At 33.7% G+C, this 13,171-nt stretch overlaps 1 protein-coding gene across 2 annotated transcripts in view; it reads right to left on the bottom strand.

Moving 5' to 3' along the window:
* amx (TM2 domain-containing protein 3 almondex) overlaps positions 1 to 13,171 on the bottom strand; it is a 43,741-nt gene that overhangs the window by 24,923 nt on the left and 5,647 nt on the right. For both annotated transcript variants that reach the window (XM_035368552.2, XM_035368553.2), the window contains exon 2: positions 10,877 to 11,223. In XM_035368552.2, the coding sequence (XP_035224443.2) occupies positions 10,877 to 11,223 (347 nt within the window). The remainder of the gene's footprint in view (positions 1 to 10,876; positions 11,224 to 13,171) is intronic.

Genomic DNA, 13,171 nt, shown 5'->3' on the forward strand with positions numbered 1-13,171 from the left:
TCCTAAAAGGAAAGAAGGCATACAAGATGGTCATGCCTCAAACAAGCAATCAAGCAAGTTATGCAAAGTGGTCTTACTAGGATGTTTCAGATGGACGCCATATTCCTGAAGGATGACAGCGTGAAGATCAAGAAGAGAAAATACCCAACCTCCTTGCACACAAGATGATGCTCCCTTCACAGAATTCGAAATTAATAATATTATTAAAAATCTACCACAGAAAAAAGCTCTAGGTCCAGACAGGATAGATAACATAATAATAAAAATAATAAACAAACACTTCCCCTCTCTTATCCCGGTACTAATAAACAAATGCCTACAGTATGGTATTTTCCCCTCCTGCTTCAAGATAGGACAGATAATTCTGTTCAACAAGAAAGGTCAAGATGCATCCAATCCGAGCTCATATAGGCCAATAAGCTTTCTTCCAGCGCTGGGAAAAATTTTTGAAAGAGCCCTTGTGAATCACCTCAGGCACCATTTGAGAAAATCAAATAGCATCAGTAACTTGCAATTTGGATTCACACCCAACAGAAGCACAATACATGCAATCAACGAAGCAATAATCCAACTTTCTAACAACAAAGCCCAAAATCTGCATTTCGCTCTACTATGCCTAAACCTCAGAAAGGCCTTTGACTCACTCTGGTGGCCTGAGGTATTAGGCACACTTAAATAAAATGCCCGAAGAACCTATTTAAAGTATTCCAGAACTATTTTTCCAACAGAAAGAGCATTATAATAACCAACTGCAGATCCATCGAGAGAAACCAAAAAAGAGGCTGTCTGCAAGGCTCTTGTCTTAGTGCTGATTTCTTGAATTTAGCATTTAACAAAATAGTACAACATCAATGGCCAGACCACACAAAGTGCATTGCGTTTGCTGATGATGCAGCCTTTGTAATCAATAGAAGCTCTAGATAAGTACTGAAGGCCAATGTTAATACCTCACTGGAAAAATTCAATGAACTTTGCAAGCACCAAAAACCAACAATATCACAGGAAAAATTTCAAGCCATGATATTTCATAAGCCTTCTAAAAAAATAACCAGATTACCGAAATTCCACATTGACAACAACAAAATCAAAATAGTCGAATCCTTAAGATATCTTGGGATTACAATAGATAATAAACTTAACTTCATTGAGCACCTACAGCAAATTAAGAAAAAAAACCTCCAGTATAGCTAACCTGAAAAGAATGCAAGGTGTCGGATGGGGCTTAAACCCCCAAATACAAAAGCTGTTGTATAACACTGTTATAGAAAAGTTAACACTGTATGGTGCAGCGATATGGGCATCACCAATGACGGTGAGAAAACAAAAGCAACTCCAATCCATCCAAAGGCCCGTTCTTTTAAATTATTCCTGGGCTTACAGAGCAACCTCAAATGCTGCACTGTTTCAGCTCACCAGCAGCATCCCCCTGTTCTTAGTTGCAGAGCAGGAACATGCAAAGGTTTCAGTTCTTCAGCTAAAAAAAGACTGCAAAATTAAAAATGAGATAGTTGCTGCCAGCTCCTACACCTCACCGATCCATCCATATGAAAGACACTCAGCTAATATCACAATATGCATAAGGCAAAATAAATACCAAGCATTATTTCTGAAGATCTACACTGATGATTCTGGCATAAACAACAGAAAAGGATGTGCTTTAAAAATATATCTCAGTGACCATGACACAAAAGACCAAGTTCCAACTTGACAAAGAGAATAGCATATTTCAGTAGGAAATGTTTGTGATTTTGCAGGCAATCAACATAAGCAAACATCATCATTTTCCAAGAAATTAAATCTATACAGATTGTCTCTCAGCAATGCATGCACTTGCGAACACAAATAATAGATCACCATTAGCTCAGGAAATTCTTAAAAAGTCCTCCAATGCCCAAGGCCAACACTTCTTTATAATCTGGATCAAGGCCCATGTTGGTCATCAAGGAAACGAAGAGGCTAATATTTTATATTAGCCAAGGAGGCAGCACAGGGAATCAATGCCAAGAAAAAAAGCATCCCCTGGCCAGCTTCTCAACTCAAACTAAAACTGCAAGTCACAACTAAAGACTTATGGCAACAATGGTGGGATGCTGCAAATACAGGCAGAAGAGTTTACAACCTCTTCCCCAAAGTTGACTCTCCTCTAATCCCTCTCTCCAGAAATATCACATGGTTTATCACGGGGCACGGTCCCTTTCCCACATACCTCTATGCAAGAAATCTCTCTTCATCAGACTCCTGTGCATGTGGTGAAACATTATCTATTTTCCTGCCCGCTTACAGATTCCCTTCATCTAAAGAAGCAAAATTTAGAAGAGGATTTATTCCCATTTCTAAGATAGGCAGTTAAGAACAAGCACTTGAGGAATACAATTACGAAGGTTATTGACTTTTTGGCTGCTAGAAGTGAAGAGCTATGTAGTGTAATTTAACCTTCAAACAAATGCTCCAGCAATAGCAAAATAAAGCAATTAAATGCAGATATAATGTATGCGGGCATACCTTTATAGGAAAGAAATAAGCATCACAAACCATATGAAGCACAAAATAGGTCACTCACAAGTAGGGTAAGGGGCTCCTATCTGTTTACTTCGGGTAAATAATAGATTACCCCTATATTTCTATGTAACATAAGGTCACATTACCTGATAAGTGAACACATATAATAAATAACCAGCACTGAGTTGGTAAAGCATCAACAATGTAATGTATCATAGTATGTAATTCATGTAAACTAATTATTGTAAAAACACACTTAATTGCATAGAATGAAATGACAAAAATAAGTTGGCAATGTATCAGCATATGTATGCAGATATATCTAAAAGTACATAGTAAGCATAAGTATGCAGACGAAGCTATTTTTTTCTTTTGTTTTTAGACTTATTTATTTATGTCTTTTTTATTATTTTATATTCTTTTCTATTTTTGACAGCTGTTTGTAAAAAAAAAATATATGTAAACAAGTTATGATTGTAGGCATGATCTATATACTAGAAATAAGTTGCGTCTAGCCACCTCAATTTATAATGTCATGATCAATTTTTACATGCAAATAACAATGTACTGCTAGACAATAATGTAATTTCTGAAAATCAGTTAACACAAACATACGTTACAGCACATAATGAATCGTCAAAATTGAGCTGTTAAAGTTTCAGCACAACTTTACAACAGCACTTAAATGTAAGCTTTGTAAATAATTTTATAGTCCCTAATTAATTCTGATAGTGAACAAATCATATTTACAAAAATGATTTGTAACAAGGTAACACCACGGTTTCTAATGCAATATATAATGTCCTGAAGCATGTTGCCTGTACCCACTACAATAGATAACGATGCCAGAATGTTGTTAGTTTTCTAGTTAGTGTGTGAGGCTAATATCTGCTTACTTAGGGTAAATATTAAGTAGCCCCCTCACTTCTACATAACATAATATAACATAGGATGTTTCAGATGATAGTACACTAAAATAATGATGAAGAGACAACTGCTGTGCTAGAAATGGTTCTGTTAAGAGTCAACATAAAGACTTTTAACAGAAGATATCCTAAATGGAAATGGTAAATGGAGATGTCCTCTGGAACATATCCATAGAGCCTGGTGGTGAAAAGAATCTAGTTTTGATAATACAGAAGTTCGTGCCAAACCATAAACCGCTAAGCTACAATCCAATTTAGAGTGCAGTAATGTTCTATAAACACGAAACAGAGTAATAATCTGCCCACCCTAAAAGACATTTAACAGCATTTTGAGAAGAATCAGCATTTTATAGCATTTCTCCATTAAGTGTAGCACAAGTGGGACAAATGTAAGTTTTCTGTCAAGCAAAACTCCTAAAAGTTTCATTTCATATTCAACAGTAATTACTGAATCATTAAGAGGCAGCTCAGGCTCAGGGTGGAGATTATGCATTTTGCAAAAGTATATACAGACAGTCTTCTAATTTGAGAAACTGAAACTATGCTTAGTTGACCAGTACACAATTGTATTAACTACAATCTGCAGTTGTCTCTCAATATACCTCGTATCCACTATTTAGCAACTTATTTGAAAGTCTCCAACCAAGTATCTAAAATTGAAGGAGAAAATTCCTTTTAGACAGAGTTTATTTTAAGGGTATACAGAGTTATTCTAAGGGCATTACCTTGAGGTTTATCTTTTTGGCAGAATAAGTCTGGCAAAGCGAATATGTCTGGTTATTCTTTACTAGGAATGTCCTAGCCTTCAAAAAATTCTAGATGAAAATTGGCATGTTATCATACAGATCACTATCATAAAAGTTAAGAGAACATCATACATCCAAGCTCTATCAAAGGCCTTTTCCATGTCAAAAAATATCAGCACCATGTAGTTTCTTTTTCCAAAGACTTTTCATATAGAAGTTTTCAAAATAAGAATGTTATCTAGAATTTATCTTCCTTTGCGGAAGCCACTCTGGCTGGCAAAGAAAATACTATTTTACTCTAAATAGTAGACAAGTTTGCAATTTTTTGGGTGACTGCTCAACAGCTTGAAGGGTTCCCTGGATCCATCCCTGCTTTGGCAGTTGGAATAATGATAGCTTTATTCATTAAAGAAAATGTTTGCTTTCCACTCTCTATTAAAGGTGGTGTCCAATGACTTAATGAGTCACTCTCAACCTTTCTCTGCCCTATGCACCCATTTCATTATTCCAAGACGATAGTCCCCCCCCTCCTTTCCAAAACTCAAAGCATACACATTGTTACAAATTTCGTATGTATGTAAACAATTTTAGTGAAGTCATATGTAAATCTTCTCGTATAATGTAATATAAAGGCATCTCAAGAGAACGAAGCTTTGCCAGAATTTCCTTTTTTATGTTATTTCATTGTTTGATTTAAAATGTAGTTTATAGAGAATATATATTTTTTGTTAGCTGCTCCTTTGATTTTTAAGTAAATATAGATCAGCGTGTACAAGGACAAAAGGAGTGTGCAATGCCTAGTTTGTACAATTCTCTGATTTTTTTAAATAGGTCAATGTGTACATGGATACAGAGTTTGTGCAATTCTTTGACTTGTTGTTTTGGATTTGTGTACACAAAACCAAAATAACAAGCCAAAGAATTGCACAAACTCGGTGTCCATGTACCGTCAAAAAACGCCAATTATTGCCGAGGGGCACCCGTAAATACATTTTTACTTTAATGTGTTTTTAAAAATTAAAGTATAGAAAATGTTGATAAATATGAAAACTTGAAATAAAAGTAGTTTTCCCTTCCCTGTATGAAGCAAAGGAAATACTGTAATCGCAAAAAATGTAGGCTATCGAATTTCAACAGAAAAATCCATTTTGACTATTTTTTTGCATGGCATCTGTACATATGAATACCATAAAAAGTCTTTATTCCAAAAAGGATCATAAAATGGAATCAAAGTAAACTCAAAATGGGTTTTCCTATGATGTCTATATGTACATACGTATCTCATGTAATTCAATAATGATTAGCCATAAAATTTTGAAATCTTGTATATATCTTGACTGTTGTAACTGTTGTAAATCTTGACTGTTGTAACATCTAGTTGTGCAACATCGTTTTTTACTACGATTAGCAGTACCAAAAATATATATATTCACAAACACATGTGTAATCAAAACAAATTTAGAGGGAACACCGAGATGTAGAAACGCAGAAATACTGATGGTGCAGTACATAGGTAGCATAGAACGAAGATCCTTATTAAAGACAATTAATTCTGATTGCATAGAATGCTAAAATGTTAAAATCCATAATAACCAGGAAACTTGGCAGCGAAGTAAGATTAAATATTTTTTTTTTTTTTTTTTTTTTTCCCCCAATTGACATTTGTATCTACAATTCACTTGGCAATCGAATCAAACCTATTTTCAGAACATTTACATTTTCGATACTGTTGCAATAGAGAACAGAATGAAATCATGTTCAAATGGCACAGAGGTAAAAGCAAAAGTGCAAAGTTATCTAATATGGAAGCTCATCAAGAAAACGTTTAGGTCTAGGTTAGAAAGAGTTCACTTCCCAAAATTTTGATTGGATTATTCAATTGGATTATTCAATAATGGCAAAGCACATGAGGGGTATCTGCCTAAAGGGAGGCATGCCTTCGTGGAGGACTTTCTAAGGGAAACTGGCTCGTATACACGTTACACATGGGAAAACCACGAAAACGACCATGCAGCCAGCCTCTTCGCGGGATTCGAACCTCAGACCGAACTACCAGTGTTCAGCGTCTTTACTGCTCCGAAAAATTTTGAGCTCAAGCTCCTAATTAGCTATGAAATTAGTGTTATGCAAGCCATGTAACCTAGACTGATATAGAAATGGCAGAATCCACAAAAGTTATGACTACTTTTAGAATACAGAAGGGGAAATACCCAAATTAAAAGTGAGGAATTAAGAAGCTATTCCTAAACTAAATTATAAACCTGAATTACATACTTTATATCTTACATGTGTGTATACACTGCTCAACATAGAAAATGCAACACAAATTTCGGGGAATACGTAGTAGAACAAGTCATGCAGATGATGTAAGATGCAGGTTGGTCATGTGGTTATAGCGCAAGATAAAGAAGAAGGAAATGGCAGATAAACTAACAGCTGCTATACTCTGCTGCTTAGGGAATTCAGAATTTTGAAGTTCAACATTCCAAAAGACGCATGTGAATGATAAGATGCCTAGATACGACACTGTCAGCAGTTCTGGCAAATGAGCGATTTTATGACGGGTCAAATCATACCCTTATATACGGCTGGAAAGCCAATCACTGTATCACTGCTGAAAAGCACATAAATGTATCCACTGGGCATAGAATTTGGTCTACACGAAGGAAATGTAAGTAGTCACGAAGGACCAGGTCCATGTAGATGTACTAAAGAACACATAAATCAAAGTATATGAAGAAAAGCAGTGGCAATCCCACAATTGACTACTATGGACATTCAGCGGAATGTGCAGGGAACTTTGGATACTCCAATATCAGAGAGAACAGTTTCCTAATGTTTGACTGAAAGCAGCTTGCACACAAGATGCCCTTTCCAAGGACTATCATTATCTTTAAGTCATCAATATGAAAGATTGTGATAGTATCATCAGTGAGCTACATGGGCATCTGAATGGCACTATGTGGTATTCAGCAATGAGTCTTGGTTTTGTTTGTCTGATGAAAGTCATTGGTTAAGAGTCTGGAAGTGTCAGGGAAATGAACCAAACTGACTTCAACTGCTGAACACCATACTGCTCGTTAATGTGGGGTAATGCTTTGATGTGCCATCAGTCATGATAGAAGATTCCCCCGTTACACATCAGAGGCACACTGACCACACAACTATACACTGATGAGGTGCTGCAGCCAATTGTGCTACCTTACTTTCAAAGGTTGGTTCCAGCATGACAATGCAACAACCCAAACGGAATTCGTTTGTTGACAAGCCTTGCAGCATATCCCATTGCTTCTTTGGCCTGACACATCCCCTGATCTTCCACCGATTGAGAATATCTGGGATGTAATTGATCATAGTATGTCTCAGAATGAATTTTGAAAAATGGTTCACAGCATATGGGCTTCCATCCCTCAGGACAAAATCTGCACACTAATTGAATCTGTACCTCATAGGGTTACAGCTTGCATTGTCACAAGAGACGGTCATACATCATGCTGATTTCCTATATATTTCAGCACTGTATGAAGTTATCTTTCTATAAATAATACCACTTACACATATGCATGCTGTGCCTGTGTATGGAATATCTACCCAATCTTTTATGGTGTTGCATTTTCTGTCTAGATTTATAAGAGTTGTCAGAACATTTTGTAAATTAAAAAAACAGAAAGTATAGAAAATGTTATGAAATGCCAAAACAAGAACAAAAGTAATTTTTCATATTCATAAACTAAAACTAAATACTTAATAGGTAAATAAAAGGTTGACTGCATCCCCCCCAAAAAAAAACTGAAATTCTCTCCAAGGGGATAATTCCTCTCGGTTGAAAACTGCTGATTTAAATGGTAAGCCAGGTAACATTTGAAGACTTTTTCTTTAAAAAAAATCTACATGTTGAAATCTTCATTTGACAAAAAGTGTTATTTATACCAGATGAGCAGTTGAAATAAATACGGTCATTCTCATTTTTACATTAACTATTATATAGTTTAAATTTTTAAGGACTTTATAAAGAAACACCGTTTTGTTTTTTAAATACAGACAGCATTTTAAATAAACTAAAAGTAAAATGATAAAATGAAATTTGTTTAATAGCAAATGGATAAAAGAAAAGTACCAATAAACAAAGAATAATGTAATGATAATAAAATTAATCTCTACATATAATTAAAGCACGAGTCTGTCTGTGTGTGTATGCGCGCGTCTTTCATTCGTGCTGCGTGTAAGCTTATAGACCCACGGCTACGAAATTTGGTACATAGGTGAATCTAGACAAGAGCCAGTGCACCACGAAGCGATTTTTTTTAAATCTGAATTAGAAATTTTTTTATTTTATATTTTGTGACAAAATCGTGTCATTTTGAGACATAGGTACAACTCTAATATACGCCCTAATTTCACCAAATGTGGCGATATGTGTTCTGTGCTGGTTTTTGGTGCGATTGTGTGTTCTATGGCAACCCTGTTGACATTGAAAAATCTTTCGCTGGAGCTCGTTGATTCGCCTCTGTGTCTGAGAAGATGGGAGGGAAACATAAAATGGTAGTTGTTGAATTGGAAGTTCGGCAAAAGGAAATATCATTGTGGCTATCCTGTTGAGGGGTAGTGGGTATTTGGAAGTGTGGAAAGAGGGTCTGGGAGATTATTTTTAATGGCAGTGCATGATAGAAGTAGGGATTTGTGATTTTATTTATTTGTGAACCATAGTATAAATTTTCTGGATAGTGTGTCTGGCTGTCATGTAAATACGATAGTGATTACGTGGCGGCATGTTAAAGGCGGTATGAAATTTATATTTCTGCTAATCGAAAATGCATTAATTCATGGTAAGTGCATTTTATTTTATCCGTGTTCTTATTTTGCACAATGTTATGTTCTTTAGTATGAATTTCTGTCGTTATTGTTGTTTTTTTAAATTGTTTGAAATTTATTTTAGTTTATTTTGTTGTTTAGTGTCTAGACTGTGCAATTCGTAGATATTTTTTAAAGTTTAAACAGGATGCTGTATACATGGTATTCTTTGAAATTTATTGTTGTTATGTTAATTTATTAAAGCGAGGTCTGCGTAGTTTGTAGATTTGTTCGTTGCCTACATTGTGCAATTCATAGATGTCTTTTTAAGTTAAAACATGTCGCTGTGTACATGGATTCTTGTCAAATATTTTTGGTTAGAAACTTTATGTTTTTGCTACCTAAATTTTTTGTTTTTGTTTCGGATTTTTAGCTAAATTGTGTGTTCAAAACGTAGTTTTTGCATGTGCGAAAACCGCGTTTTTGGAGACATTTTAGGCTAAAAGTTCAAAACCTAGAAAAAAATTTAGATAGTAATATGGCAGTGTGAAGTTTCTCGCCAAAAATATTTGGCAAGAAATTTGGCGACTTGAGGGCGCATATCAGAGTAGTTCCGAGACATAATGAGCACTGTATGGAAAAAGCACTGGAAAGTGAGATTTTACTCTACACACTCCATTTTCACATCATCATGAAACGTAGGCACTTAGCTATTTTACGAACTTAAAATAAATTTCCTGTTTCAATGAATCGATCAAATACGAATTTATTTAACAAAGGGAGCTTAACACCTTTTTAATGGAACTTTTTCTAAAAAAATTTATTTTTAAAAATGTACGGTTTATTTTTCTTTGATTTTTGGACATGTTAAACTTTCATCCTTGCGACTTCTTTTACAAAAAGAATTTTTGAAAAATGATAATATCTTGAATTTAAAAAAAAATTTTTAAATGAAGCTTTCGAGTACACTTCTCACATCTTATACCTTTAAAAATGTGATTTTGGCAACAATTTTCCCATCTTATTGTTGTTGATAGATTTTTGATGAAATTACATCATTTTGAATAGTTTCATTCTTTTAGAAATATCGGTTTAGCAACAATTTTTCATCGTATTTCTTATGTCACTGTTTTTAAGAGATTGGCATATTTCATTGTCATTTTTATATATATATAATACATTTTTATCTTTTTTTTTTTTTTTTTTTTTGATAAAGTTTTTCTGCAGAGTAAAATTTTGCACGGAATTTTATGTTTTTTTTAGTTGCTTTCATGTTATTTTTTGCTTATTTCGCTGTTCGTAAGATATTGAAAAGTTTTGTATGATTTTGTTTCTTCAACGAAAGTTGGTTAATTTTTTATTAGGATAATTAATATTTGTATTAAGGGATATAGCTTATTTCATTGTAATTTTTTTCTCTTGAAAATATAAGATAAAATATCAATTATACTTTGCTTTTCAGAATTTTTTGTTTTTTGTATTCTTTTATGTTATTTATTGCTCATTTCACTGTTTTTAAGATAACGAAAAGTTTTGAGGGATTTTTTTTTTTAGGAAACAAAGTTCTCAACCTCCTTTATACTATTTGAGTTCTTAAGATTTTGCAAAGGGAAGTTGGTTAATTTAGTTATTAGGATAATTAATATTTGTATTAAGGGATATTGCTTATTTCATTGTAATTTTGTTATACGTAATAACTTTTTTTATGAAGTTGCTCTGCAGAGTAAAATATTACGCAGTTTTTAAATATAACATTTGGTGTTCCCTTCAGCTATTTTTCCGGTACAATTAAAAGCCAGACAAAAGCTGGCAGCAAAGCTGCTAGTATTATAATAAAAGGAAATCATTAAAAACTAAATCATACTTCTATACTTTCTTAATTACAAATATTTTGATAGAAAAAAATTGCAATACCTGACATCTAATGCCATCCTTAGGTTCACACATAACACTTACATCTTCCCCATAAATGCAAGAATAATTATATGCACATTTTAGGCAAGAAGCACTCAAAGAATCACAAGGACTATCCACTTGGCAATGATCAGAAAGGCTGTTTTCAGTACTCATACTTGAAACAGTAGTGCGATTATTTTCTGTTTTTACATTGGTTGGATACTGTATAAGAGAATCAGAATGAAGTTTTGCATAGTCTATAACAAATGCTGAAGCATTCTCAACATTATCAACATCTTGGGCTAACATATGCCTCTTTGCAGAATGACGTAATGCATGAGAAGAACTAGGTGCAAATATGCTATCTGAAAAGAGAGTATAAACTTTATGCAAACTTCTGACATTTATGCACAATCATTGTCCAAAACTACAAGCTTAAATTTTGTATAATATATTTTTATGATCAATAAATGCATACAACCAGTTTTAAATAACGAATTTAGGAAAAGTTATTAGGTACTGTTCTGCTATCAGAACCGGTTTCAAAAATGTATGCACGTGTGTAGGTATGTATGTGCTTATATGTGTACATGTATACACACACATACATTCTTACTTACATATATAGATGTATGCATGAACACATACATGCATGCATTCATACATTTCTGAACCCGGTCCTGATAACAGAACAGTACCAATTATTATTATTATTCCATAATAATAATATTTGACAGATTAACTTCATGTATATACAATTTTATTCCACTACTAGACAAATACACAAATTCAAAATCTTATTTTGTTAGGGTAATTTTCTTATAAACTGACACCCTGTTTATATCACAACAAGAACATCTCTGCATTGTTTAACATGTGTAACACCAAGGCTGTGCACAATGCCAAATTTGTGCAATTTTCTGACTTTTCGACTTGACTTAAATGTCACAAAACTGCAAAAATTCAGCACTGCACGTATCATTAAGGTTGCGCCCGTCAAGTTAGATTTCACACCAACATTTATACTTGATGTTCAATGTTGTCCCACGGAAAGAAAAGTACCTTCCATTCTAAAAATTCTAGTAAACTGCAAGTTAACCCTTTGACGTGTGGTGGTCGCGCCCTGAAACCACCAATTTTCGAATTTTTTTCTCCTCTTCCTTTGGAAATTTTTTAGTGAAAATCAATTGATTACTGATCTTTGATGTCTAAATAACACAAAATGACTAGAGAATCATAAATGTTTTAGGTCTTAGTACTTTAAATCGGATGCCTTTTAAAATTCGTTTTCAATGAGACAAAATAACTTCTCTTTATTAATACAAACAACTTTAAATTTCAAAAGTTATTCATCGCACATCATGATTTCTATCATAAACAGTAAAAAATAGCAAAAATTAAACTGCATATATATAAAAAAAAAACCTCTATATGTATGGCATGTGATTTCAGGGCACGACCACTGCCCCACTAGAGCATTGTGTCACAATGCTTCAGAGGCTTGGTGGTCGTGCCTTGAAACCACTGCTCTTCACAATGGCGTTTGTTTGCTTCTCAAATTGGAATGTTTATTTTTACCCAGATATAGATAAGGGGTTTTGAAATCACAGAGTTATTTTATTACTCAACAATACATGCACCTGCCCAGTAAAAAGGTCTTTCTTTTCCAGAGACTTTTCTCTGACCTCAACACACTTGCTCCCCAAGCTAGTATTGTGATTTTATAATTTATTTCCTGTGGTTTAAATTTAATGTACATATACTTTGTTGTAATTAAAAACAGAAATCGCGTAAAGCTTTATTTTAATTAAAAATATTTTCTGAATATTTTGAGACGAAATACGAATAAAATAAGTATGAATGGGAAACGAATGATCCATACCAAAGCCAAAAAAACCAAGCCCTCCTCCCATTAACATAAAAAAACCACAAATGTCATGTGCCAGATGAAAAGAAACTAAATAATGCTGGACATATACCGGTGAAATTTAGATCCAATCAGTGTACATTTTGTAGCACAAGGAAGAAACATCATAGAAGAAGATACATGTGCGAAACATGCAATGTGGGTCTATGCATGTACCAAAAAGACAAAACATGCTTTGAACAATGTCATAAAAAATATTTGTTCTTTGAAATTTAAAAAAAAAAAAAAAAAAACCACTGAGTCTTTTTTTTTTTTTTTTTATCTTTATTTTACTGAGTTTGTTAATCCATGTAGCCAAACATCCTTATTATGTAGGGTACTTATACTTTCACTGCTATAGAAATATTACATAAATGTTTATTTTTTAATTTTTCCTGACGATTTAG

Source organism: Stegodyphus dumicola, chromosome 6, assembly GCF_044657685.1.
Source record: "Stegodyphus dumicola isolate Sdum_Otavi_A_Nest chromosome 6, ASM4465768v1".
NCBI classification, from domain to species: domain Eukaryota; kingdom Metazoa; phylum Arthropoda; class Arachnida; order Araneae; family Eresidae; genus Stegodyphus; species Stegodyphus dumicola.